Source organism: Oxyura jamaicensis, chromosome 3, assembly GCF_011077185.1.
Source record: "Oxyura jamaicensis isolate SHBP4307 breed ruddy duck chromosome 3, BPBGC_Ojam_1.0, whole genome shotgun sequence".
In the NCBI taxonomy this organism is placed as follows: Eukaryota; Metazoa; Chordata; class Aves; order Anseriformes; family Anatidae; genus Oxyura; species Oxyura jamaicensis.
The window spans coordinates 118,435,835-118,462,692 of NC_048895.1; the positions used below are offsets into that span (position 1 = coordinate 118,435,835).

At 52.3% G+C, this 26,858-nt stretch overlaps 3 protein-coding genes across 28 annotated transcripts in view; 1 reads left to right on the forward strand and 2 right to left on the reverse strand.

Moving 5' to 3' along the window:
- Window positions 1–3,320, reverse strand: part of IFT172 (intraflagellar transport 172) — a 43,632-nt gene extending 40,312 nt beyond the window's left edge. For 4 of the 6 annotated variants that reach the window (XM_035321534.1, XM_035321533.1, XM_035321532.1 and 1 more), the window contains exons 1-6: window positions 3,202–3,320; window positions 3,102–3,155; window positions 2,874–3,017; window positions 2,627–2,739; window positions 1,959–1,998; window positions 108–173 (exon numbers count right to left, since the gene is read on the reverse strand). In XM_035321534.1, coding sequence (XP_035177425.1) covers window positions 108–173; window positions 1,959–1,998; window positions 2,627–2,739; window positions 2,874–3,017; window positions 3,102–3,140 — 402 coding nt within the window. In that variant the 5' untranslated portion in view covers window positions 3,141–3,155; window positions 3,202–3,320. Of the gene's footprint in view, window positions 1–107; window positions 174–1,958; window positions 1,999–2,626; window positions 2,740–2,873; window positions 3,018–3,101; window positions 3,159–3,193 lie in introns of all 6 variants that reach the window. The other 2 variants (XM_035321531.1, XM_035321529.1) reach the window with 2 other exon arrangements.
- Window positions 3,321–3,387: 67 nt separating this feature from the next.
- Window positions 3,388–14,059, forward strand: LOC118164185 (low density lipoprotein receptor adapter protein 1-like). 19 transcript variants are annotated; one of them, XR_004749360.1, is made up of 11 exons: window positions 3,388–3,520; window positions 5,890–6,032; window positions 6,605–6,717; window positions 7,674–7,788; window positions 8,155–8,227; window positions 8,666–8,731; window positions 8,877–9,005; window positions 9,093–9,233; window positions 9,738–9,787; window positions 10,623–10,726; window positions 10,887–10,950. XR_004749360.1 is itself a non-coding variant. In XM_035321553.1 (10 exons), coding segments are annotated over exons 1-9 (867 nt in total). In that variant the 5' UTR covers window positions 3,388–3,435; the 3' UTR covers window positions 9,740–9,787; window positions 10,645–10,726. The 19 variants fall into 19 exon arrangements, 15 of the variants coding, with proteins under 15 accessions (XP_035177444.1, XP_035177446.1, XP_035177441.1 ...); XR_004749361.1 differs by having other exon boundaries at window positions 10,686–10,726; window positions 10,887–10,902; XM_035321553.1 differs by lacking the exon at window positions 10,887–10,950 and having other exon boundaries at window positions 10,645–10,726.
- FNDC4 (fibronectin type III domain containing 4) lies at window positions 13,448–26,800 on the reverse strand. Of its 3 annotated transcripts, none has more exons than XM_035321568.1 (6): window positions 26,561–26,799; window positions 21,389–21,504; window positions 20,665–20,869; window positions 19,722–19,811; window positions 18,267–18,400; window positions 13,448–15,109 (listed from the first exon to the last, which is right to left on the reverse strand). In XM_035321568.1, the coding sequence occupies exons 1-6, from the start codon at window positions 26,631–26,633 to the stop codon at window positions 15,077–15,079; spliced, it is 651 nt and encodes a 216-aa protein (XP_035177459.1). In that variant the 5' UTR covers window positions 26,634–26,799; the 3' UTR covers window positions 13,448–15,076. The 3 variants fall into 3 exon arrangements, with proteins under 3 accessions (XP_035177459.1, XP_035177458.1, XP_035177457.1); XM_035321567.1 differs by having other exon boundaries at window positions 20,665–20,912; window positions 26,561–26,785; XM_035321566.1 differs by lacking the exon at window positions 13,448–15,109 and adding an exon at window positions 16,395–16,454 and having other exon boundaries at window positions 26,561–26,800.
- Between the last annotated feature and the right edge of the window lie 58 nt (window positions 26,801–26,858).

A 26,858-nucleotide genomic window follows, 5' to 3' on the forward strand; every position in this document is an offset into this window, starting at 1 on the left:
GCCCTAAGACCACAGAGTAATGGTTCCTACCCTGTATCCTAGGTACTTGCAGGCTCTCATAGCCCCTACACGGAAAAGAAAATCAGGCAAATAACAAGTTTCTCTACCTTTCCTTCAGCAAGACCAAAGACAATGATATTCTCCGCTGGCCACAATAAGCAGGTCACAGCACTCTGCCAAGGAGGAATTAAAAAGAGAGATAAGAGCTCCACTATACTTAGAAAGCTTCTTGCCCCATTGCTTGCTATGTAAGACAGCTCAGGAACAAGACCACTCAGTCCAAGAAAGAGAAGAGATGGGAGCATTGTGATGGACCTTACAGAGGGATTAAGGCCCTCCATACTGAAACTTGAACTAGGTAACAGTGAGCTAGGGTAGAGTAAGAGGCTGAGAAGAGCTTAAGCAAGGCATCAAATCTATACCTGCTGTTGTTCAGTATAGGTGCTCTTCTGAGGGGACTGCTCTTTGATCGTGTGTGGTTTTCCAGATGTTATTTACGAATGTATAAAATCACAGCTATTTTAAAATACTTTTTTGCAACAACAAATATAAATCAGAAAAATAATTTTACTCTGCTAATTTCATAACAGCTATGAGAATATCTGTACTTTGGGTCTTCATTTGCTGAATCACAAGTAGTGCTTATTTATATATTTTCATTTACAAGCAAGATGGTTATCCAATGCTACCAAATAGGTCAGGCAGAAACAGATTCATTAAATCCATATCAAAGAGATTTTTAAAATCGGAGGTGTGGGGGTCAGGATGAATAAAGCTGAGCATGAAACCTAACTGTAGGAGAGAGCCAAAAGAGTTAATGAAGCCATTTTACATTTAAATTAAAATTTTTCAGTGTTTGGCATTATGCCACTAGCACCAGCTTCATAGGCGTATCTGCTCCATTTTAAGAATCTGAGCCTGCTTTAGATACATATATACTCTCATTTATTCATCTCACCTACTCTTCCCCACTCTTACCATTCATGTCAGAAAACACAGCTATCAAATACCAAAATGTCCCTGGATGCCTAAGCTGCTCATAACTTACACGTCCAACCAATCACCAAGATGCACCTTTTATTCTTCCTGTTTCCCAGACATCCACTTATTTCCCTCATTATCTGCCAAACCATTATTTTCAGTCTAACAGTCACAAGCAGCCTAGATGAAACTTAGAAACAAGCCTTACAAAGTGGTAACAAGCTCAGCTACTAGTATAAGGAAGTCAAACTTGCAGATACTCATCCTGACCCTCTAGCAGGATGCCTTGTCTGTCAGCAGAGCAGAACAGTGTCACTGTATTCACAGAACGCACAAGAGTGCCCAGCAGGTTTTGCAAATTGCAGGTGAGGGAAAGGGCCAAATAGATGATCTCCCATATTGACTGAATATACCAAAAAATTGTAAATATAAATATTCAGCTACAGTGGAGAATCTACCCCATCAAGGAAAGAATGATAAGAAACCACATAGATAGCATTAGAAAAATAAAAGATTCATTATAATTGAAATGGTAAAAAAGGCATAGGATAAATGAGAGAAAATAGAAATGAACAACTAAATGAAAATACAAAAACTGTACACATGCTGTGTGCAACATCTAAGCCTTGCAAGAGGCAAGCAGCCTCCCATCAGGCTGCTAGACAGGTGCTGCAGCAAAGGAGAGCCAGAGGGACAGGAAGCAGCACTAGTCATTGCCAGCATACTCAAGCAGCAAGCAATAAACAATGAAAGGACTCTCCAGTGAGACTACTGATATCCTCACTGGGTATCTGATACCCTTACTGTCAGAGTAATAGAATTATATTTGTCCCCCTTCTGCAGCCAGCACTGAGTGTTCAGAGATGGTGGATGGCCCTCCTATGAGTACGCCTCTGAGTATGCACAAAGTGACATACAATTATTTTTATCCTACAGCTAGTTCAGAAAATGGAATTAAACGGGAGTCTAAGTCTCACCATTTGGATGAACTTGTTGCATATCACCTTCTTGTCACCCCTGCAAAAAACGCAGACAAAAGCAGACAAACATGACTATTGGTGAACCTGGTAAAACTGCCCATTCTGGATATCCTACTGTTTGTATTCAGTTCATTTTAATATTGTCAAACACAGGTGAGTTAAGTTTTATATGCTGGTGGTCTACCACAAGCCAACTTGAGGCAGAAAATTAAAAAAAAAAAAAAAAAAGATAAAAGATTCTACATTTTGCAAGACTAAGGCTATTGGAAAATATGGGGATTATCTGAGCTTCTGAAGTTTTGGTGACATGCCTTTCTGAGCAGCTTAGAAACAACAGATACAAGCAAATGACGCTGAAGTGATGCAGCCATGTGCCTCAGTTCCACATCTGTGAAACAGCGCTTTCATTTTGCAGCCATAGCCTCACAGAAGTTGGCACATGCTCCCACTGGGTTCCACAAAGACTGTTCAAGGAAACCCTATCTGTTGCTATCTGAGTGACTAATTGCAGGTTAGACAATGTACACCACAGTACGCACTACACTGAGGACCAGGCCTGGATGTACACCCACACCAGCACCCAGAAAGTGTACTACATGGAAAGGAGGGAGAGCACCGCTCCCTTCTCACGGGTGCAGCACTGGTCACTCCACCACCGGACTCACCACTCCTCTCCGATCCTGTAGACATAGACAATGTTGTCCGTTTGGCCAATGGCGATTTTGGTGGAGTCCGGGGAGAATGCCATGCCTTTGACCACGTAGCTCTTCCTCCCATACTGTGGACAGGAAGGCAGCCTGAACCACGGGGGAAGGCTGGCACGCCCCGGCCGCACGTGCACCAACCAGCCCCCAGCCCACGACCGCATCCCAGCTGCGGCAGGCCCTGCTGGCAGCAGCCCGGGGCCCTCACCTTGGCGTCGGCGGGCTTGGTGGAGAACTTGTCGCGCCGCTCGCCATGCTCATCGTACAGCAGCACCACCCGGTCTGCGGTGCACACGGCGAAGCGGCCGCTGTTGGCCGACCAGGCCATGCAGGTCACCCGCGCAGTCCCGTCCTGCGGGACACAAACAGCCTCAGGCGCCGCCGCACCCCGACCCCCCCCCTCCCCCAGCCCCCTCCCGGCCCAACCCGGCCCGACCTGCGGGGCTAGTAGCGTCCGCACGTGCCGCAGCTGCATCGCGCCGAGAACGGGATCAGGACGGGATGGGGACGGGGACGGGGACGGGGACGGGGACGGGGACGGGATCGGGATCGGGATCGGGATCGGGACGGGACGGGACGGGACGGGACGGCGCCGCCGCACCGCCGGCCCTCCCCCCAACCCCCCCTTGTTGCCCCGGCAACCCCAGTGCCTCTGCTGCTGCTGACGTCAACGCGCCGAGCCCGGCGCCGGACGGCGCCCCGCCCCTACCGCCCCGCCCCGCCCGGCTCCCGCCGTCTCGGTACCGGCAGGGCTCGGCCACGGCACCGCCATGGAGGCGCTGCGGGCGGCGGGGCGCGCCGTACTCCGAAGTCCGCGCCTCGCCCGGCACGGCTTGGGGCTCTGCCGGCGGCGCAGTGAGTGCGGACGACGGGTACTGGGAGCGGGCGGGGCCCGGGCATCGGGCTCGGCTGCGGCGCGTGGACCCGGGCCCTCCTCGGTGCCGGTGCACGGGCGGGGGGCAGGGAGCGCTGTTCTCGGTCCAGCCGGGCCCGGGACGCTGCAGCCCGCCGGGAGGGGCGGAGGCAGGGGAGCCAGTTTGTGATCGTGGGGGGTTCGCGGGGGCTGTGGGGCTGCAGGCGGGGCGGGCCGGGCCGGGCCGGGCCGGCGGCGCTGTGGGCTGCTCGCACGGGCCTGGCAGCGCTGTCCCCGTCGGGCAGGCTCCTGCCCCGCGTTGTCGTTGAGATCGTGCATGCCGGTGGGTTGAAAGGCCTCGGGTGGCTGTCCCAGACAGTGGCGCCGGTGCTGCCGGGGCATGGTGTGCCCCATCTGCAGGCACCGTTTCCTGCCTATGTGAGATTTGGTCTTCCTGAACCGCTGCATCTGGTCCTGTGCAGGTGTAGAAATGCAGTGAGTGTGACAGGTCTGCACGTAGCTCGTGGTGGGGTGACTGCCCGCTGGTCCTGTGTAGGTTGACCCCACAGGCCCAGCAGGAGGGCAGAGCATGGGCTTCCTCCTTCAGAGCTACCCTGATGCTTTACTGGGGCAGCAGTGCTTGCTGTGGCAGCCTCTAGCACGTTTGAGCTGTTCTCAAAGCTTGGAGTGAGACAGTGTTTTTTACCCAGGGGAGAGCGAGATCCCTGACACTTGCATTGTATTGAAGTGTGTTCCCTGGTAGTTTTAGGAGTGCTGCAAAAATAAGGTCTCTTGATTTCCCTGTGGGCTCAGGTTATTCCAATTATGAGTCAGAGCTTTTTCAAGCATGTCAGCAATCTTCTGGGAGCTAATCCCAGGAAAGAGATGAAAAATAACCTGAAAAGTATTATCTTAGTGTGAACAGTAGATACAATTCCCAGGGAAGCATTCAAATCCAGTCTTTCTAATGGTGCACATAACTTCTCTGGTGCTGTTCCCTCCCTCCTCTGTGGGATGAATCCCTGAGAACAAGATGGAGTCTGTGGCTCCCTGCATCTTAGTCCTTCTTACCTCCTCTCTTACCATCGTTGTGCTGTTTAGGATTTGAGGAGGTAAATGTGTACTGCTTCTGCTCTCTTTGAAAACATCACCAGGAAGTACTTGGTATGAGAGAAGCATTCTTTTGTGTATGGTACTAGCCTGGTAAATGCAGCATTTGCCTTTGACTCTCACTTTGAGAGTGAACTTTCTGTTGAAGACCAATAGCTTTGTCTTGTGGGATCAGAGCTTGAAAACAGTGCTTGCTTGTTTTGTGTGTCTTCTACCAGTAATAGTGTTATCAGGACTGACTGTGGGGTCAGGGCTCCTTCTACTACCTGTCTGGTGAAACAGACTGGTTTCTGAAGGAAACTGGACATGCTTAGGACTGTCTAGAGGGAACCTAGGGAAGTCGAGGGAAGCGATTCTCCCCCTCTACTCCACTCTCATGAGACCCCACCTGCAATTCTGTGTTCATCTCTGAGGCTCCCAGCATAAGAAAGACATGGACCTGTCAGAGTATTTTTAAATTATTATTTTTTATTTTATTTATTTCTGACTGCAGCAATAGGGTTTCAAAAGAGAGAACACAGGAAATAGAGATCAGTGCCCCTTCCATTCTGTGACCTCCACAGTAATGCACATGGGAGATCTCTTCCCTCTGTGCATTGGACTTCATCCATAAAACATGTTTTTGGGAAGCTGGTTTGCACCCTTGAAATGCCAGTCTAAGCTCCTCCTTAACACAGAGCCTTTATAGGGTGATTGTTTCCCAACCAGCTCTGCTTCAACTGTGAGTGCTGGACAAACTAACCCTCTCCTGGCAGCCTGCTGCTGTAGATAATAGCTACCAGAGGCTTGGCTTTGATTATGCTGGGACTACTTGGGGATTTTGATCTGACTAAGTGGGGCAGCAAATGCTGCTGTTCCTGAGGTGTGCATGCAGCCTAGATGATGAGATGAATACAGTACAGAGCACACGCTGCTCGTAGTGAGAGAGACCTGTGAACAATAGGTTTTGGCAGATAGCATTGAACACTGTGCAGCATCTGAGGCCCTATGCAGATATGCAGGAGCTTACTATTTTGCTGGCAGAGCTTGTACCTCCAGGAATGGGGACGAAAAGCTTCTGGGGTGAACCCTCTTTTCATTCTGTTCTTATTCCAATAATGTCACAGAGCCAGGGGAGTACCCTGGTGAGTGCAGGTAGAAGCACTGCTGCTGAGAGCACTGAAGCCGCAGTGAGGTGGGGTGGCTCTGCTGGGACTAGCCATGTGGCTGCTGGCACATGGCTTCTGCTGCTGAGTCTTTTTTTTTTTTTTTTTTTTTACAGAGCTTCCTGAGAGCTGGGCTGATATGCAGGAGCCGCTGCTTGAGGGAATGTGCTTCACACTGAAGTATCTGGGCATGACACTGGTAGAGAAACCCAAAGGAGAAGACATGGCAGCTGCTGCCATCCGCCGGATCATTGCCACGGTGAGAGACAGCCCTGGGCCCTGCTGTGCTGGGGTAGAGAAGAGCCCATTTGGATGCCAGCCCCGCTCCCCCCATCCCCCCCTGCCCCCCCCCCCCCCCCCCCCCCCCCCCCCCCCCAAAAAAAAAAAGGGCATCCATGTCTCGGCCCTGAACTCCAGCTAGGGACTGCACTGTTCCCAAGGGAGGGTGGTGTGCAAGAGGCCGTCTGTCCCCCATCTCTGTGCTGTGGGGGAAGCTGTCTTCCTGCAGGACAGCTGCCATTACCTGCTTCCATGCTGGGAACACAGCAGGGCTGTGCCCCTTCCTGCATGGAGAGGAGGGTGAGGGCTGGGGGAGGTGGGATCTGTCCTATCCCATGTGCATGGCAATAGCATGAAGGGACTCCAGGGGTGTTCTGCACAGGATTGTGCCTGATCTCCAGTCTCTTCCTTTCTTACCCCTAAGGCAGGATCTTGCCTTTATAGCAAGGGTCCAAGTGGGTGGCTTTCTGTACAGAGGCTGGGGGACTCAGCAAGGTGGGGTGAGGGCCCTCACTGGGTTTGCAGAGGTGTCTGGTGTTTCCCCACTGCCAGGCACAGGTGGGAGCTCGCAAGTTCCAGAAGGTGATTCTGACAGTGTCTCCGAGGGGCATCTCGCTGCAAGACGCGGACACAAAGGAGATTGTTGAGAACATCTCCATCTACAGGTGGGCATAGTGTGTAGGAGGGCCTGGGTGTTCCCTAGCAGCAAGCAAGAGACTGATGGGATCCTGAGGAGCTAGGGTGGGCTGGGCCTTCTTTTAGTAATACTGTGTGCCTTAGGTCTTCTTTTGGCTCCCTGAGACCAGCTCCCTCTCCCTGCTGCACCTCACAGCACTGCTTGGGTCTAAATGCAGGCAGGGGCCTGGGTTGCTTTGTGTTCTGGGTCAGTCTGTCTGGCCTTTTCAGCAGGCCATGCTTGTCTCTTCTGCATCCTGCGTTCAACAGGATGTCAGATCAGGGTTGATGGCTGGAAAGCCACCACTGCAAGGGCAGGATTGCATGTCTACTTTTCTTTGTTGACACAGGACTAGAGGACTGCCCTTCTGGCTGCAGTGGAATAAGGGTGCCTTGGCCTGCAGCTCACTTGGGTTGGCTAAAGGCAGTTTCTGGGAGAGCTGATTTTTCTTCTTATTATTTATTTTTATTTTTAACTGCTGCCTGTTGTGCTTTAGCTGGACTGGGTGTCAGTGGGTGCTGTGTGTGAGGAGAGGATGACTGAAGGCTAGTGGCAAGATGTGAAGCAGGGTCAGGACAAATGATTGGTGCAAACTTTGGGTCTTAGCACAGGAGCTGATGTGCTAACACAGACACTGCCTGGCCTCCAGTTGTGTTTTTGGAGGTGATCAGTGTTTGAGTTTGCACCTCAACTTGAATTGGGCACCAGAGGACCAAAGAGCACACTGGGGCAACACAAGAGGGGAATAACTGTGGATGCAGTGATTTCTTATGAGTTCTAAGGTGCCAGGCAGCCTTTGATCCTTGCTGGGGTGCTGGGCTGCCTGCTATCCAGGGCAGGTGAAAGTCTCAGGCTGTCAGCAATGCTTGTTGGTGTTCTGGGAGAAGAGCAGAAGACTTGTGCAGTGATCCCCTGTTACTCTGAGCAGCTACTCTCTGTCCACAGGATCTCCTACTGCACAACAGACAAGCTGCAGAACAAAATCTTTGCTTATGTTGCGCAGAGCCAGGATAGCGGGGCACTGGAGTGCCATGCATTCCTCTCACCCAAGAAGAAGATTGTAAGCACTTCTCTTCTGCTCTTGGTTCTTTGAGGTAAGGGCAGGAGCAAGGCCCTTTCTTCTTCCCCTTCAGAGGGAGGAGACCCTTATCTCTGTGCACCTTAGCTGGAAACAGAGACAGGGAATGCATGTTTCCTCACATTCTGCAGAGGTGGGTGGTGAGCAATAGAAAGTTCTTCAGTCCCAGTTCCTCTGGGATCTCCTCTTGTGAATGGCTGGCCCACAAAGCATTGAACTCTGGCCTTCCACATGTGTGCTCCATAGGGAAAAGCAGCGAGGGAGTGCTTGAGGCTCTCAGATCTTGGGCAGCAGTGTTGTCTTTGAGGGCAGAGACAAGTAGACATTCTCCCTGTTTCTTATGCACAGGCCCAGGCTGTGACTCTAACTGTGGCCCAGGCCTTCCAGATGGCATTGGATCTCTGGGAAGCAGCAAATGCAGGTAGGAAGGAATTTCTCAGACACTTCCCTCAGACACTTCCCTCAGACACATTCACTCAGACACTTGGGGTCTTCAGTGTGGGACCCTGTCTTGGGCTTTGTAGAAGAGAGATGGCTCGCTGCCTGGCTGGTGAAATGCACCAACCAGGGAGATCATTGTACCTGCTGTTGTGCTCTCTGCCACTGTCCCGTGTGGGGAGCCTGCCCTATCTCTGGCTGGGGGCATCCCTGCTATCCATGCTGAACTCCTCTGCATTGCTGAGCTATAGCACATCTTAGGACCCTGTGGGAATTACCTTGAGTTGTGATCCCCCACTTTTCTTTGTTCCCTAAGCACAGCAGGGTTATCTGTCCCTTGTCCACAGTCCTGCCTGTGCATTCCCTGCTAGGCCTTCTTTGGGTTCCAGGCACTAACTCTGCTGCTTTTGCCCTGTCCCAGGCTCTAGGCAGGAACAGCCCCTTCACCCTCCATGTGTCTTGGAGCACAGTGAACCCGGCAGAGCAAGTGAGCCAGACCCCCCGGGGAGCCCTCCCTTCAGACACCAATTTGGGGTACAGTATGTGCAAATCTGGCCTGTGCCCAGGCATGTCTTGCATTAGGGCAAGAAAAAGAGTAACCCTTACACAGCTCCCTCCTCTTGGCCTTTCAGGACCCTGTTGTTATCTGCACAGCCTCCCTTGCACATGGGGGCCTGACATGACAAGGGGCACTCTGTGCTCTGTCTGGCTCACAAGGCAGGAACCTCAGCTGATCTCTGCTCCAGCAACTCCCCTGTCAGGCCCAGCACTGCAGCAACCCTCAGCCCTGCTTTGCTGGCCCTTTCAAACAGGGAGCTGTAACCTGCTCTGAACTCTTGGTGCTATAGCTTGGGGTGACACAACCTCTCTCAAGGAGATGAGGAGCCTTTGTCTGGTCATTATCTTGCCAGTCTGGGATAAGGCTCAGCCCTGCTCATCTGCGCAGCACCCACTACATGTTCAGAGCCAGCCAAAGCATTCCCAGTGTTGTAAGTCTCTCTCCTTGTGGCCTTGTCCAGGAGCCTCTGGATGCTTGCTCCTTTACCTCATGCTTCCAGCATTGGCACAGCCTGGCAGTGGTTGCAGTCATCCTTGCTTGTAGCCTGCTCCTGGCCCTCCGGCTGGGAGATGTGCTAACCCTGCTCTTGTCTCTGGGTAAAGGTGAGCTGTGTGCTGCAGCTGTATTAGTTCGGTGGTTCATTCCCAACTCACACCCTGTGTTTGGTGCTCTGCTGGCTGGGGGAATGTGAGAAGAACCTTGGTTTGTCTCTCCCCTTGTGTGGCTGTGTGTATGAGCCCCAAAGATTTCAGCAGCCCAGCACTGCAGGCACCATTTCCCCCCCTACTGCTTCTAGGCACATCTTATCCATGTCATGCCTGGTGGGTGACTGTGTCTTATGAAGGTTCTGGGGACAGTCCTGCTGCTCCAGAACAGGCTCTGGGCAGCCCAGCCTGGTTCCTGGTAGAGACCTGTTTGTTTCTTTGTTTACAAGGAGGAGGAAGAGGAGGAGGAAGATGAAAACCTTGATGAAACTTTATCTGGGTAGGTGGTGAGCTGCTGCTACTGCACAGGGAGCACACTGATGAACCCTGTCTTATTTCTTTCTCTGTGCCCCATGCAAGGGGAGCTGCTGAAGCTGTGAGCACTGTGGGAGCTTATAGGAGATCTGCATGGGAGCAAGGGGTGTTTTCTGCTGCTTTCTCTGCCTCTGTCAGCTGAGATGTTGAATGTACAGGGGGCTGAGCTGTGGAGGGGCAGATCTGGCAGTACAGCTCTTACAGTGGGAATTAGATGCATACCCTCAGGATGTACCCAGACATGTCTTTTGTTCTATTTGTGCCACTTTGCTGAGGCCAGCCTATTCAGACATGCTTCTCAGGTGAGACTCAGAATTGTCTCTCCTTCCACTGATTTCCCTGGGGCTTGGGCCAAGATGGAGGCCTGGTTATGTGGACTCTGTGGACTAGGGCCTGGGACTGAGCTTGGGAGTAGCTGATGGTACATAGGCAGGGGATTAACCCAATGGTCTTTTGTAGAGGTGCCTGTGGTGGTGGGTTTGATCAGCCTTTCCATTTACAGCTGTTCTCATACCCCTGTCAAACCAGTGCCTGATGGGTCTGGCAGTAGTGTCAGGCTGGAACTGTGCTGAGTAGGTATCATCTTGGAAACAGCACGTGTGCAGGCTGAAGCTCTTTATGTGTTCTTGTGATACTGCCACCTGTTGTCTGGGGGGGGATTCTTGATAGGAAGGAGATACAGCTGTGCAGTCTCAGGGTGGTTTAGCCTGGGAAAAGGGTTTTGTAGCAAGGAGCCTAGAGCTTTCTGCAGTCTGAGTACCTGGTAACTGCTGTTCCATGCCATGCCTATTCTGCTGAAGGTCATGAGCATGGGTCTCTCAGCAGGTGCTTGGCGGTGATGGGTGTTCTGTTCTCTTCCAAAGCTACATGGAGGAGCTGGGGAGGGGTGTCCACAGCCCAGCAGGTAAGCTTCCTCCCTCTGTGTTGCTTTGCCACATCCCCCAGCACGTCCTCTGCAGAGGGAGGGGGATGACAATTCACCTGGGTAAGTCTGCTTCCCCTCCCTGGCTGGGTTCCCAACTGCAAACCTCGTGGACCAGGTCTCCCTCCTTCTTGCTTTTCAGAGTTGACACCTCTTGTGCCCAGACCGAACTTGCCTACTGCGCAGCTACTGCTGAGCTGTCCCTGCCTGGGGCAACCCCCAGGCTGCTGGAAGGGGCTGGGAGGGGCTGGAGTCCCTCCCACAGCTGGCCCTGGGACTGATGGCCCCGAGGCTACCCTGGGCTAAGCCAAGTCACTGCAGCAATGGACCAACCACTCAGGATTCACCCTGTGCCTGCACCCAGGCAAGCCAATGCCTGCCCCTGCTCCCTGCACTGTCCCCAAGTGCAGGGGCTACTGACACAATTGCCATGCGGTGCACAGACTGCAACACCCACTCCTTGTTGTGCTGTTCACCTGCATGAACCGCCTTGAACTGCAGTTGCTCCTTATTCCCCTTTAAGGCTGTTGGGCCTGCAATGCACCCAGAGCTGTGTATCCGACTGCTCCTCATAGTGGCAACTGGGGACCAGTTGAGGCTGAGCAGCCTGCTGTGTCTGTGTGAGGGGGGGGGTCTTACTCAGCAAATTGAATTTGTATATGATCCTCAGGGAGTTATAGCTCTTGGCCAGAAGAGCTCTTCCCTGCGGTTCAGCCCTACACCATCCTGTGAGTGAAATTAGCTGGCTTTTAAAGGAAAGCTCTGCATTTGTAGGGAAATAAACTGAGGTGTTTTTTTTTTTTTTTTAATCTGTTGTCATTTGGGTTTGAGTGCTGGATGCAACCACATGAAGTACCGTGTCCCCTATGCTACCTACAGTGAGGCTTCCTGTCTGGTGGCAAGGACCTGTGCTGTCTGTCAGGGAGCCTGCAGCTGTACTGGGTCTCCCATTTTCTTAGCTGCTGGCCCTGAGGAAGCCATCTCCCCTGTGCCAAGGGCTGCAAGGGCCTGGGGTGGCCTTAACCTTGCTATCTGGGAAGAATCTGGTCCAGGCTGTGCTGGACTGGAGCATCTTGGGCACCAGTGAATGTCATCTGCACAACAGGAGCTGACAGCTGATCCTGCCTGAAGCCAGGGAGGATACAAGCCCCATGTGTGCTAGCAGGTCTCAACCTCTCTCACCTCTGTGCTTGCTCTGTTTCGGGGTGCCCTTGCCCTGCTGCACACTTGTCTATGGTCTGGAGAAATGGGCAAGTCACACACTTGGTTTCCTTCCCCAGATAGAGCAGGGGAGGCTGTAGCCAGCAGGATGCCTGGTTTCTCTGGCAAGCACCAGGTTTGCAGCTGCTTCCCAGGTGAGGACCTTGCTGCTGGGCTGCTGTCACATCGCAGTGCATGTCCCCTTCTAAGGCTGGTAACACTGGCAGACTGAGCAGGGACTTACTGCCTGCAGCCTGGGGTGGAGGAGCTGTTTTCCCAGCATATGCTTTAAGCAGGTGCTGTGGGGAAGGTTTGTAGTGGTGCATTGGGGAGGACTGAGTCCACGCACACTTTTTTTTTCCACTTCCAGTCTTGTATGTTTGACTCCTAGTCTCATGCCACATGAGACTTTCTTCCCACAGCTGAGGCTAGGGGGTACTTTGTAGCCATTATTGGGGTCATTAGGGTGAGTGGGTTGTTGTCAGGTCCTTATCTTTCAGCACCGAGGGATGGCTGACATGTTGGTATTGTGGATTTAACAGCCCTTGAAGTGGCTTCCTGCCCTGTGCTGAACCTTTGCTGAACCTTTGCTTGGCATCTACACAATCCTGCAGTGGAGTGCTGCAGCTAATGCTAGCACATGCTGATTGTTTGAGTGACCCTCTGCTCACCCTGTGAATAACTATTCTTCACCATCTCCTGCCACCTGGGAGGGCAGTGGGCTCTACCCTGCTGTCTGGTAGCTGTTTGTTTGTTTTTTGGGGTGGGGATTCCCCCACCTCCTTGACTCTGCTGTGGTCATGCTGTTTTGTTTCTTTTTGTGCACCTCATCTGTTTAAAGAACTCAAGTTAGTAGTTGTGTGTCCATTCTGAGCCTCCAGAATTGCATAAACATTTTCCAGGGCATCAGAGATTTTGAAAACACTTGCACTTTCCTAATGTACTTTTTTTTTAAAATGTACTTCTCTATGAAAATGTAGCTGGCAAAGCAGTATGGCTTGTCCAGCACAGCAGCACTTAGCCCCCACTACCATGGTGCTTTTGCTCTTCAGATATACCTCTCCTCGCCTGCCTGCCTGCCTGGGGAGCAGCACAGTCCTCTCCTGCCAGTAGCCTGTAGCTGGGATCTGGCATCATCTTCCTTTTCCTGGCCCTGCTTCCAGGATGCCTGCATTCTGCAGCCCATTTTGTTTGTGAAGAGAAAGTAGCTGTGGTGCCATCCTCAGTCAGAAAATCTGTAACTGCCCTGCACCTACCTGCAACTTGTCCAGAAGCATGACAAGAGCCAGCCTGCAACACTGGCACTCCCTCAAAGGCCAGAGAGAAGTGCAAGATGACCTTAGAGGACCTGCTGCAGAACATGTGATAACCCCTGTATGCAGCTGACAAGAACCGGTCTCCTAAAGGCCACATACATAAGTGCAGGTAATGCTACATTTATGCACATGCACGCACACACATACATGCACAGACCTGAAATGCTGCAGGGACAATGCTGCAACCTTTGAGCCAGGATGCTTTTATTGAAAAGACCCTGCCACAGGAAGTTGCTTACCCTGTCCCTTCCCAGTCTACTCCTGCAGCAGCAGCTGATCAGCACCTGGAAGGAAGAGTCCTGAAAGTGCTTTGCTGGAAGGTTTATTCCTGGAAGACGCTGGATCCTGTGATGCTTGAGTCCAGGGCTGCAGAGCCAGCACTCCAGCTCAGTGACCAGCCACAGAACAGAGCATGGAGGGAACTGCAGCAGCCAGGGCATCAGCTACCCCTGTGGCAGTGTGGCTCATCATGTCACTGTTTCCCCTGCCTCTGGCAAGAGGGCATAGCTGGGCCAGGCCTCAGCCTTGGACACAAAGTAATGTAGATACCCAGTAACAGACTTCTGCTTGCAGGCACCAGGAAACAAACAATCCAGATACTATCTGTTAACCAGCCCTAAGATGGTTAACAACTCACACCATCTTCAGTTGAATGAGAGGTCTACCAGCTGTGGGTATTCATGGCCAAACCTTCCCAACAGGTGTGTGTGGCACCAGCCAGTCTGGTGCAGGCCATGGGGCTAGCTCCAGAAGAAGGAATATCAGCAGTGACCACACACTTTCAGGACAGAAGCCAGGAGCAGGATGTGACACTGTTGGAGCTAAAGTTGTCCCCAGAGTGGTGATGAGGTCTGCAGCATGCAGCCTGCCAAAACAGCTGAGACCAGGCTAGGGCTCTCCATGTTATCCACGGAGCACACACGGCATTGCTAACAGTGAGCCCTACTAGGGAAATGGCAAAGCCACAGCCGTGCACTGGCCCTGCCTGTTCCCATAGCTTTGTGAGGCTCACTGCACCCCACAGGATTGTGCCAACTGGCACTCTGCCCTAGCTGCACATTCTGAAGCCCAACCAGACACTGTGGCAGCACTAGCTCCTCATGCTCTCATTTGAGGCTTCATGCACTGCAGTGATGGGGTGCAGTGAAGCCTGTCCTCCATCAGGGATCCCCTTGTCAGCTGTACTAAGTGTGCCCAGCCCCACAGATGGACCCTCCCGCCACCTCTCCATGACTTCCCAAACCCTGCTGCCACCTCTCTATGACTTCCCTGGGAGCACTGAGGCCACCTGCACTGCCCCCTCTCCTAAGTCTTGGGGCCAAAAGGGCAGTAGCTCCTGCACCCCCACCCCCAGGCTGACACAGTGGCTGAGAGCAAGGTCTGCCCCAGGATGTCTCCTGGGCAGGAGTCTGGTGTCACCTGGCTGCACCCAGGCCATTGGCCAAGCCAAAGCACAGGGGTGCTGCCTCTCCTCAGGGCTGTGAGCAGGAGGGGACACCAGCCCCTCTGCTCCCCCAGGCTTGCCCCCCCTCGGGTAATGGTGTGCCCCCCACTCCGTTGCTCAGCTCCGCACTCCACAGTGGCAGGGAAGCGGGGCCTGGCATGCGGGACGGGCAGGGCCGTGTACTGCATGCACAGCTGGGAGCCGGCTCCATGCATGTCCCTGGACAGGTGCCCTTGGGAAAGCGTAAGTTCGGATACGCAGATCTTCGCATGCAGAGTTCCAGGCTGGGTGCCTGGTGCTGCCTCTTCTTCCAAGGCCTGTATTGGCTCTGGCAGGATGCCCAGGACCCCCGACGCAGAGCTGGTGCTGCACTTATACCTCAATTATATTGACAGAGGGAGACTTCTATGGGAGAAAAAAACTGCTTTAACGCTCTGCTTTGCTAAGAACCTAAGATGCAGACCCCATGGCAGAGCCCCCATCCTCCCATGGCAGAGCCCCCACCCTCCCATGGCAGCCACTGAGACCACCACACCTCTTCTGCAAGAGGGGTGCCACCTGCAGCTGAACTGTCTGATGTGGGCTGTGTGGGTGTGCTGCAGCAGAGACCTGCCTTCAGTGTCTCCCTAAGGAGACCAATGGAACTAACCCTTAAGCCCCGCCTATTTGCATTAATCTCTCCTGGCAGAAGGTTCAGGTAGCTCAGCTGCATTAGCTGCTGCCTCACTCCAACTAAGTCCCATCAGCCACACCACACTTGCCTCCCCAGGAAGCCTTTCTGATCACTGTTGTGCCCTAGTAGCCCCAGCAGAACCAGGCACCCAGCCTCAGACTCTTCAGCCTCCAGGGCTTGCAGATGTCTGGTGACGTCTGTCTGGTTCCTAGTCATGTGTATTAGATTTACCTGGTCTCACCTTTGGCCAGCAGCAGGTCCCATTTTGAGCTGGCTAGAACTAGCTCTTACCTAACATGGGGCAGCTTCTGGACACTTCTCACAAGAAGTCACCCACACTACCAAAACCTTGCCATGTAAATTTCAGTACATCCAATCCAATATGGTGTGGAGGTTCTTAGCAGCCCATTGTTAAACCACCACCCCATGCTACAACTGCAGCCCTTGGAGAGAAGGTAGATACAGGGCTCAGAGCCGAAAAGGTACATGAGGGCCTGGGAGGACACCTGCCATGGGCAGAGAATCCACAAAGCATGGCATGACAAGTGGAGGAACAGATAAGGCCAGCTTATGTCAAGCTGTCTCACTGTTATGTCCTGCAACAGCTCTGGAGTGTGACAAGGGAACTAAAGGCTACCTGTAGTGAGGTGGATTTTTTTCAAAAACTGTTGCAAGCATGAACAGACACCTTCCTTTACACTGAAAGGACTATGCTCACTGAATAGCACAGCAGGTATGTGCATTCAGAGAAACCGCTAGGAAGGGATGGAGTCATACTTGTATGTGATTTGTAGTGCAGCCCTTTCCCATTGAATTAAGGGGAAGAAAGTGAATGTCCCCATGACTATACTTTGTAACAGGGACATCAAGAGCTGCATTATTGTGCAGACCTGTGACTAGCAGTGTTCCCCAGGGGTCGGTGGTGGGTCTGGTCCTGTTCAACATCTTCATCGACGACCTTGATGAGGGAATAGTGTTCACCCTCAGCAAGTACACCAATGATACAAAGCTGGGAGCAGTGGTCGACATGCCAGAAGGCTGTGCTGCCATTCAGCGAGACCTGGACAGGCTGGAGAGCTGAGCAGGAATAAACCAAATGAAGTTTAACAAGAGCAAGTGTAGAGTCCTGCACCTGGGAAGGAACAACCCAACCACATGTATCAGTACAGACTGGGGGATGACCTGCCGGAGAGGAGCTCTGTGGAGAAGGACCTGGGGGTCCTGGTGGACGACAGGTTGGCCATGAGCCAGCAGTGTGCCCTGGTGGCCAAGAACGGCAATGGGATCCTGGCGTGCATAAAAAGGAGCATGGCCAGCAGGTCAAGGGAGGTGATCCTCCCCCTCTATTCTGTCCTGGTCAGGCCTCACCTGGAGTACTGTGTCCAGTTCTGGGCTCCCCAGTACAAAAAAGACAGGGGTCTCCTAGAAAGAGTCCAGCGGAGTGCCACAAAGGTGATACGGGGCCTGGAGCATCTCCCCTGTGAGGAAAGGCTGAGAGACCTGGGTCTGTTCAGCCTTGAGAAGACTGAGAGGGGATCTTATCAATGTTTTATAAATACCTGAAGTGTGGGAGACAGAGGGATTTGGCCAACGTCTTCTCAGTGGTTTGTGGGGACAGGACAAGGAGCAATGGCCACAGAATGGATCACAGGATCTACCTGCACAACTTGCTCTAGGGAACCTGCTCTGGCAGTGGGGTTGGACTGGATGATTTCTTGGGGTCCCTTCCAACCCCTACAATTCTGTGATTCTGTGATTGTCTGCTACTTTACAGCAGCTGGACCCTGAAGCCAGGAGTGGAAGCAAATGCAGAGCATAATGATGTCACTGCTTTTTCTTTCCTATACATTGTTCCCAGATTTGTAATTAAGGATTGTGAGGATAAAATTGCAGTGTTATCACTTGCAAGCATCTCAAGAATATAGTGAATTCAAAAAGACACCGTGAGGTGCTTCAGCCCTGTACAGGTGATGAAATTAGCAAACAACAAGAATGGGCTTATGCACCTGCTTTTGAAGCCCTGTATGAGTAGGGTGAGTCTGGAGCAGGAATCCAAGAGGAAGGATATTTTTGGCAAGGAGTAATCATGAAGCTGGCAAACCTGAAGGAGGAGAGAAAACTGGGCCCTTGAAGTCCAAACAGGAAGTTTCTGCCCTGGCATCCCCTGGAAACCAATGATATATAAAAGCAGAGGGGCCAGTAGGCACCACGGTGAATGGAGTTCACACCATGGACAGAGGATACAAATGAGACCCATGGGAAAAACCTAATGCAAGGTCCCATTAGAACACAAGTATCAGGGTTATAAATCAGTCTTTGTCGAGTAACAAAGAAGGGTTGGGTGTTAAGGGAACAGCCACATGAAAGTACTGGTCCATCCCCATCCACAACCTGGCACAGTACCTCCATCAGAGTGAGGAAGGAGCTCTGGAGTCTTTTTCATGAATGACCTGTGTGGTGATGGCCTGGAGCAGGCCCTGGAGAAGGCTGGAAGCTAGCAGAGAGAGACTAGTGTAGGAATCTTAAGAAAGCTAATTGGTTCAGCTGCCTTTTGTTTGAACAGGCAGGACCTGGACCTCTCTATAGGATGCAGAAGAGATGTAGCTTCAGAGTGACATGGTGATGGGACAAGGCATTGGCTGTTACAGCAAGAGGACAGATAACATCCTGCAATATGGGAGCCATCCCAACTGATGTATCCTGCCATCTCTACTGGTGTTTCTCCTGCAGTCACCCATGGGGCATACAGACTGTCCCATAGAGGCTCAATGCAGTCCTCGGTTTTTAGGGTAAGAGCATGAGCTGGGGTCTTTCTATTTCTGGAGAGAGTGAGAACCTGTACAGGCACTAAGACACAGCAGATGTCAAATGCCAGCCCTCCCCATTCACCTTACTCCGCAGCAGCCCTCCAGTTGGTCTCTCTGGCGTGCTGTGCTCTGAGGATGGCTTTGTCTTCTCCTTGTTGTTGTTGGAATCATTGTCCTTGATGATGTCATACTGTCTGCAGAAGAGGGCGATCACCGCTGCAGAAAGAGGAGAGATGAAAGACTCCCTCACATTGGCTGCCCTCTGCCCTCCCTCCCCATGACATTACAGCTTGGGGAGCAGTTAGGACCAAGGCATCCCAGGGTGCTGGTCACCCATAACCTCCACCTGTTCCAGCTTGGACTGCTATTCCAGAAAACTCAGCAAATGTGGCCAGGCCAATCTCCTTGGGCGGACAAGGCAAAGATGCAGCTGAAGCTATCAGGGCACACATGAGGTAGTTGAGGTGTTCAGTGCTCAGCCATAAGCATGGCTCAGTGCTCTGTGGCCAAAGACAGATGTTGAGGCACTCTGAGAGGGACAGCCCCTTAGGTCAGTGAGCAACTGAGTGTGCTGAGTGCCTTCAGCAAGGCACTGAAGATACTGGCCTGATGTTTGCAGTCCTTACAAAAGCCAGCCGTTGGCTTTTTCTTGCCCTGCAAACTGTGGATCACTCTGTCGGGGTTCTACAGCACCTTGTGCATGGCATGCCCCACATCTTAGGACCATCAACACAGGACTTTGGAGCAATGCTTTGAATTGTAGTCATTACATGTGTTGGACCCATTCAAACTACAGAGTGTTATCACAGCCACCTGGATCTGATTTCTCACTGTTGGTACTCTGATACAACAATCTGCATGAGGTGTGCAGTTAGCAGCAGCCATCTTGTATTTTATTCCAGTGCACTAGAAGAGTATTCAAGGCCAGGACGATGAGAGATTCCTGCAAGATGCCACTTGAAAATCTTCACTGGGAAGAGGGTGGGGGACAAATGATTTCCCATTCACAACATCTCTGTGTAATGTGTCAGGAGCCTCCTGTTTTATCCGAGGCTTTCTTGCTCCCAGGGCAGCCTGCTGTTTCCTGGGGCACTGGTTTTAATTGGTTGCTGTACAGAAATAACTCACAAATGTTACAGTTTTAGTAGACTGAGGCACAGCTGCTACCAGCCAGTGGAGCAATATTATCACAACAATATCAAACAAGATAGATAAGGCCCAAGATACACAATAGTTAATGTCAACTGTGATGCTCCCACACCATAATTCTGTATTGCTTGGGTCCCACATCATCTGCTCTTCCAGGACAGCAGGCAGGCTAGCCAGCCCACATGCTTCAGGCCATCATTGGTCAGCAGTGGCTGTTCCTTCTTTCACCTCACTGGCTCAAGCTCCTACAGAGGCTCAATGGACTTGTTAAGAAGGAGGATGCCGGGATCATTGCCAATATTCCTCTGCACTCTCCGATCCCCATCCTCTCTGCACACCCTAGACTATGCCTGTTACAGCCTGCCAGAACATTGCTTGCAGCACTCACCTGCCCACATGAGAAGCACAGCCACGATGATGATAATTTCGCCTGTCTGCAGTTGCCTGTCTTTGTCCAGACCTTCCATGGTGATGTCACCTGTGGAGAAGAGCACCCAGGCAGCAAGCAGCAGTAACCCTCCTACCAGACCCTACCTCAGGACCAGCAACAATCAAGGATCTGAGAAGGAGCAACAGAAAGAGGCCCACGTCCCCCTAACAAACAGGCAAGGGATGACATCTTGACTGGGGAGAAGACATGCAACCTGTGGCTTTCCTGGGTCAGACAAACCATTCTTGCTGCCAAATACAGTCAGGGAGTCTAAAAGCTTGTGTGGATTCAAAAAGGGACTACACAATGCATGTGAAAGAAGCCCACTAAGGTTACTCTCTATGTAGGGACCAGGGCTGCTTAGGAAGGCCCTGAGCTGAAAACAAAAGTCCTGAGGAAAGTATTTCATCTGCTTGCCCTGTTACCCACTCATGGCTAGTGCTGGAGAGAGTCCAGGCCTGATGGACCCACCCTGTGCATCATCTCTCTTAGATTAATGGCCAACATTTAGGCAATCCCAAGGCAAAAGGCACAACATGGGTATGAAGAGGAAAGGAGACTATGGGGTTCTCTTATTTGTCCTTTGGTAGCTTGCAGGCTTGTAGATCTGAGAGACAATTCAATATTTACTTCCTATGGGCAGCAGCTTGGATGTTCTAGCTTGCTTAGCTGAACAGGTTGCCAAGATCTAGGACAGGAGGGCTATAAAGCTTTCTTTGGGCTTTCACCCTGGTCATGGTGAACACAACAGCAGCCTGTATGACCCCGTGCATCCCAGGCAGCTGGCTACCCAGGTCAGAATTTCGCTCACTGGTTGCTGAATCCCTGCCTGTGTGCTGTGGAGACCTCCAGGTCTGCCCCCACCAGTGGCACTTGGGCAAACTGTAAGGAGCTGCCTCACCTTGGTTGGAGCTGTTGGAGGGGAGGCGGTCAGTCTCCTTCAGGGTCCGGAAGTGGACACGCTTACTGGCCTGACTTTCCCCATACAGGCCAATGCTCTGCACCTGGATGATGTAATCAGCATCTTCTGCCAAGTCCCACAGCACGCAGGCCCGGTTGGTGGTGTTCACCTCCCGGATGAAGCGCTGCATCTGTCCATCTTGCCTCTGCCAGAGTGAAGAGTTGTCATCCCCAGGAGGCTGTTCCCAGCTGCACCACACACAGGCCCCCATCTGCAAGGCTGTGTTGGGCACAGTGCCCTTGCTCCTTTCTTCCAATCATACACCCCTGGGATGGGCCACACTGGCTAGCACCTTGCTACACAGCATCCCCGCATGGCCAAAGAGCCAAGTGCCTCCCTGGAGAACTCACCACTACCTGGGGCTGTGGAGGTGGAGCAAGGTAAGCAAGGAAGGGTTATCTCATGGCTGGAGCACTGTCCACATCCAAAGAAATTGCAGAGACGCCACTGGAGGGATAGCCGCTCCACAATGCAGCCCATAGTCTGCTGTGCCCCTCCCCACCACCCCCAGCATAGATGGCTTAGACAGGGAACCTCAGCAAAAGTTGCTGAACAGTGGAGGTGTCCTCAGGCATGTGCCAGAGGAACTCCAAACTGCAGCAAAAGGGCTGACAGAAGCATGCTGGTAATAGTCCCCAGACTACTGGGAACAAAGCCTGGATACCTGCTGTAGGATGGCGTAGCCGATGACCACATCTCCTTCTGGAACATCCCAGGAGACTGTGGCAGAGTTCGCCTTCAGCTGTGTCACAGTCACATTGACAGGGGATGGTGGCCTGTCTGGGTGAGCCAGGGAGGGACCAAGGCAAAGCACATGAAAGAGGCAAAAGAAGATCTCTCAGAAAAGGCACCTACCCCTGCACACCACCATGGGGGTCTTCTTCAACAGCTTCCCATTGCAGCATGCTGACCAGGTCTACAGGGAGCAGTTCCTCCCCTGAATCTTTCCCCAGGAGAGAAGGGTCATGTTAGGTCAACAAGACTGAGTCCCACAATACATACACTGCACAGTGCTCCCTGGGCTAGTGAGCAGCTGCCCACTGCACAGGGGGTGCAGCACAGAGCCACTCCTGTGCAGCTACTCCGCTATGGCACCTACTGGCTGCCAGTCATTGCTCACTGTCCAGGTCTCCTCTCTACCTGGCTGATGGTGAGAAATGTGCTTATTGCTCACCCCACCCTCTGCACTGCACTACAGTGGGAAAAGAGGACAAGCTCATGAGGCATCTGACTGGCTCTTCTCTAAAGGGCTTGCTTGCAGTGTCAGACACAGCCCATTGTTTGTATTACATGTTCCATGTAAAAGAGATTAGCAGTGCTGACCACATGCCTGTGCTGCCAGACCCAGCACAGGACATGAAGGGACTCTGGTAGGCTCCTTCCACCTTGCAGACATCATGACGGGAAATGCATAAAGTCCTGAGCAAAAAATTATTACAGAATAGTTTAAGAGACTGTTATAGCAATTTAACCAGATCCCGCAGATCAAAATTAAATGAAAAGAAAGGTCTTTGTATACTGTTGCAGAGCACTGCAGACACCCTGCCATCAGAGGGGACAATGGCATTCACATCAGCTTTTCATGAGGGCAGCTGCTTGCAGATCTGAGGTACCTTCAGGGCTGAGCAGGACACTGGTGCTCAGATTTTCATCTGTTGGAAAGCTTACTGCATTCAGCTTCAGCAGCAGCAAAAAGCAGGGCTGCTTGACACAACATGCTGCTGCTCAGCCCAGACACAGACTTGGCAGTTAAGTCTCATGTTTTTGTAGGGTTAAGAGTTCAAACAAATGTAACATTAATGCAATTCTTGAACCAAGACTGTGATAGTGAAATGAGGTTTCTCCAAGCTCCGGGGCTGCTCTGTGGATGTGCACATCACAAATGCCTGGCACACCATCCAGAACTGCGTAGGAAGCAGCACAGACACAGTATTTATATATCAACTGTGACAGAAAAATGGGACAGCTTGGAATAAACACACTATGGAACTCAATCTGGCCATCTCATCTGCCTGGCATTACTCCCTGCTCTAAGCTGGGGAGGAGAGCCCAGCACAGAGGGCAGAGCTAACTTCCCCAGCAGTGCAATGCCATCAGCTGTAAAGCCGATAACAACACTTAACTATTGCTGTTCTTTGGAAAGCTGGTCTGATTGACCCACGGGCTGCACCATTACTATTTTGCCATTTCATAGCACTAAGAAGAACATGGCAGAATCCTACAAAGGTAGGCAGACTTGTACACATAGACAAATTCTGTCTAGAAATTAAATACATGAGTGTGTAAGACAGACACTGAAGCTGCGGTACCTGTGTCTTCACTCCCTGTAAACAAGACAGCGTCCTTCTACAAGCTGCTTGTGTAATACAGGTTCAATGCTATTACCTACACAGGTTAAAAAAAAAGAGCCCTAGGGGGGGACTTGGAAACAGGAGAAAAAGACCACCATAACAACACCAACAAAAAACGTAGGAGTAACTAGGAAAGTTCATTTTTTGCAGGTCAACCACTGAAATGCATTCATTCACATTTGAATATATCTGGCTCCTGGGCAGATCTAACCAGGAAAATTGTGATTACCACTCTGAAAGATGCAGTATTATGGTCTGTCAAGGACAACTAAGACAGACAGGACAGTCACACTAGCAGTTCTTCCTAGCAGAAGCCTGCTGCATTACCAGGAGGTATAATCACAGGAGACAACGCAAATGAGGACATCAGGACATCATAGCATTCTGTCTTCTCATCAGAACAGGAGGCTGACAAACAGGAAAGGCTTTAAAGACTCCCTTGAATATCCTTTATCCCATGAAAGCATGTCTCCTTAGAGTTTTGTCAGTGGGAATCCTGTTCACTCCACCCTGTGAGAGGGAGTCTCTGAGCCATGTCTTTGCACACTCTGGTCTCCCAGGAGCCAAAAGCAAAACAGGCTGAATAGAGCTGCAGTCCTGAGACATACATAGCCCACTGACGGAGCCATGTGTATCCTGAGTACACAAGGGCTGAGCTCACCACAGATGGGCTCTATTTTCTGGTCCAGCCATGACCACTGTGCAGGTGTACAACTAACAGCTAAGTTGCAGACAGCACCCTGCCAGCCAGCAAGGCTCACGAGGGGGAGTGGAGGGACAGATGCTGATCTCTTCTTTCTAGTGACCACTGATAGAACAGCATGAAGCTGTGTCAAGGGAGGTACAGATCAGGAAAAGGTTCAATGAGAGGGTGGTTGGGCACTGGAACAGATCCCCCAGGGAAGTGGCCATGGCGCCAAACCTGTTGAAGTTCAAGAAGCATTTGGAAGCTCTCAGACATATGGTTTAATTATTACTCAGTCTTGTGTAGATCCAGGAGTTGGACTCAATGATCCTTCTGGGTACCTTCCAGCTCAGGAGATTCTGTGATTCTATGAAGTTCTACCTAGACAGAGCTTAAACAGGCCCTTTGTTGGGACTTTCTCTTACTGGTAGCAGCAGGGTGTCCCAGGGGGGATACCACCCTTGTGTCAAACTGCAAATGGAATACACTCAAAGCCAGAATGCCCTGCTGTAATTCCCAGAGCCAGTTCCCATATGCCCAAAAGGGAGACAGGGGAGGGCAAGAGGACATAAAGGCATGGCAGAGCCACAGTGCATGTGGCTAGTCAGTGCTTCAGACCTCATGCATCGTGAACACGCTGAGTGCAGGTTCCAGGCAAGTGGACCTGAACCTGTGTGACAATGAGATCTGAAGGTGTCTAGGCTGCAGTTCCTCATTGGAAAAATCCATGTCACTTAGTCATTTCACAGTTCAGCAAACTGTAGAGAAGACATTATAAGCATGTGTGATTTGCACATCTAGCAGAAAGAGAGAGGACAAGAAGTTTCAGAAGGTGAAACTACAGAAAGTCACCCTGGAAATAGAGGACAATGATTAACCCCAAGGATATAAAAGATAACTCAATGAAAGTCATTAGGACAAGACCTCCAAAGGACAGCCTGCACCACAGGAAGTTTGCATGTGATCCCCACATGAAGCCTATGTTCTCCTGTCTGCTCTACAGCTCAGGTCAGAGCAGTCTTATACCAGAGCTGCTGCCATGAAGATCTGTGAGTATGAGGGCTCAAAAATATATATATATTCTGATACCAACTATTAAAAACATTTCTGTAAAGCCAAGATCCTCTAACACTCTGCTGGGTTCTTTAGGAAAAAGCATGCCACAGTTAAGCCCTGCACAATGCATTAATTGCTAATGATTCTGCATCATTTATAAGTTATTCAGCTTCACTTTTGATTAAAGTCATATTCAGAATCTGGCACCACCACAGAAAGAATAATCACTACCTTATGGCGAGGTGCACTCTTTTCTACTGACAGTACAGCAGTGCATTCATTTCAGGCCTGCTGAAGAGGTGGGAAGAATTGCTCCTGTACACTTGAGTTGGCAGCACTGCAGATTGAGGCTGGGAAGCAGTGAGGGCTGACCTGTGGACAGCTGAGCACTCGACTAGCTCTGCCACACAGCTTGCCTCTGTAGGTCAGAGAAAGGGTGGGACAGATGCCCTGCAAGAGTGGAATTGACAGATGCGGTTCTGCACAGGGATGGGGCACAGGCCCACTGGCATTTTCCCATCTTGCTCGGACTCTGGAGAGGAGGAACTCACCTGCACCTGGGCCACTGCCCTTGGGACTGCTGCTCAAGGGCACAAAGATGTTTGTCGAACTTATCTGTGCAGCAGGGAAGTAAGCATCAGACTTCACAACTAAAAATAAGTGCTCCCTTTTAAACAGCCCTGACTGCATTTCTACCCGAATCCAGCAGGCCACATAGTTCATATTGTGCAAGGAGACTGCCAAGGGACACAAGGCCAAGTACAGAATAAAGCAGTCCAGTTCTGCCATGGCAGGTTATCAGAAAACATCTGATACTGGCAATTTACTGCATCACTAATGTGACAAGAGGCAAATAGATATCAGAAGGCTGCCACTGACACAGGTTATTCAGATGAGTCAAGGGATGAAAGGACAGAGATACCTTGGGTACAGACATACCTCGGTCTCTGAGCAAACACCAGCCTAGAGAAAGCAAGTCAGCAAGGCATGAAGGCATGCTGCAATGTGAAACACCAGGATGTCTGTCAATCAGAGACCAGCTTATGGACCATTGTACAGCACTGGAGCATCCCTGCCCTTGCGCGTTCATTCTCTCAGGACCCAGAGCTCATTGGTGAGCAGCAAAAATGGGAAACATGGACGCTCTCCTCTACTGGGGAACAAGGAGGGGCTGCGTTCCCCGACGGCCCAGCCCAGAAGTGGCAGGCTTCACAAGCCAAAGCCACAGCCGGCAACTCCAGGCGCCTGGGATATGGCAGAGCCTAGCGTCACGTTAAGGGAGGGCAGCACCGCCACACAATCTCATCCCGGTCCCACGGGGATGCAACACGACTGAAGGCACGGATGGCTTAGAGACCACAACACCCCAGGGCAGGGCGCAGCCCCAGCGGGGCTGTCCCGGGGGCCACGGGCCGCCCGGGCCAGGCCCCTCGGGCCGCGGCCAAGGCCATGCGGGGCCGCCCCACAACGCGCGCCCTGTGCCGGGCAGGACAGGGAAAGTCCCGAAGGGGGGGGGGGGGGGGGGGGGGGGGGGGGGGGCGGGCGCCGGGCCCCGGGGCCGGGGCCGGGGAGGGGGGGGGGGGGCACCCCCCGGACGGCGCCCGGCACGGGCGAGCGCCAGCCCCCGCCCGCCGCTGACGGCACCGTGCGGGCACCGCGGCAGCGAGTGGTATTCTGCGCAGCCCGGCCCGGCCCGGCCCGACCCGTTCCCCGCCGCCTTTCCGGGCGTCCCGGCGGCACTTACTGGCTCGCACCAAGCAGAGGTCGCAGCTGAAGAGCACGAGGACGGGGTTCAGGTACGCCGAGAAATGGGCCATGGCGGCGGGGACGACGCAGGAGAGCCCGGGACTGCGGCCCTGGCCCGGGCAGCAGCCCTGGCACCGGCCCGGGTCCCTGCGCCGGGGGACGGAGCAGGGCCGAGCCCCGTCCGCAGCGCGGGGGGGCGGGACGGCCGCCCGGTCCTCCCCCGGTCCGGCTCCGCCCAGCGCACCCGCCCCCGAGCGGCACCGCAGCGACCGCCGGCGCCGCCCCGAGCCGTAACC

Excerpts from the sequence above, each read along its gene's own strand:
- LOC118164185 (XM_035321549.1), top strand. The coding sequence starts at position 3,436 with ATGGAGGCGCTGCGGGCGGCGGGGCGCGCCGTACTCCGAAGTCCGCGC. Across the intron at positions 3,521-5,889 it reads GGGGCTCTGCCGGCGGCGCA|AGCTTCCTGAGAGCTGGGCT; the intron begins GTGAGTGCGGAC and ends TTTTTTTTACAG. Across the intron at positions 6,718-7,673 it reads GAGAACATCTCCATCTACAG|GATCTCCTACTGCACAACAG; the intron begins GTGGGCATAGTG and ends CTCTGTCCACAG.
- FNDC4 (XM_035321568.1), bottom strand. The coding sequence starts at position 26,633 with ATGGCCCATTTCTCGGCGTACCTGAACCCCGTCCTCGTGCTCTTCAGC. Across the intron at positions 20,870-21,388 it reads GCTACGCCATCCTACAGCAG|AGGCAAGATGGACAGATGCA; the intron begins GTATCCAGGCTT and ends TCACTCTGGCAG. Across the intron at positions 18,401-19,721 it reads TGTGCTTCTCATGTGGGCAG|CGGTGATCGCCCTCTTCTGC; the intron begins GTGAGTGCTGCA and ends CTCTTTCTGCAG.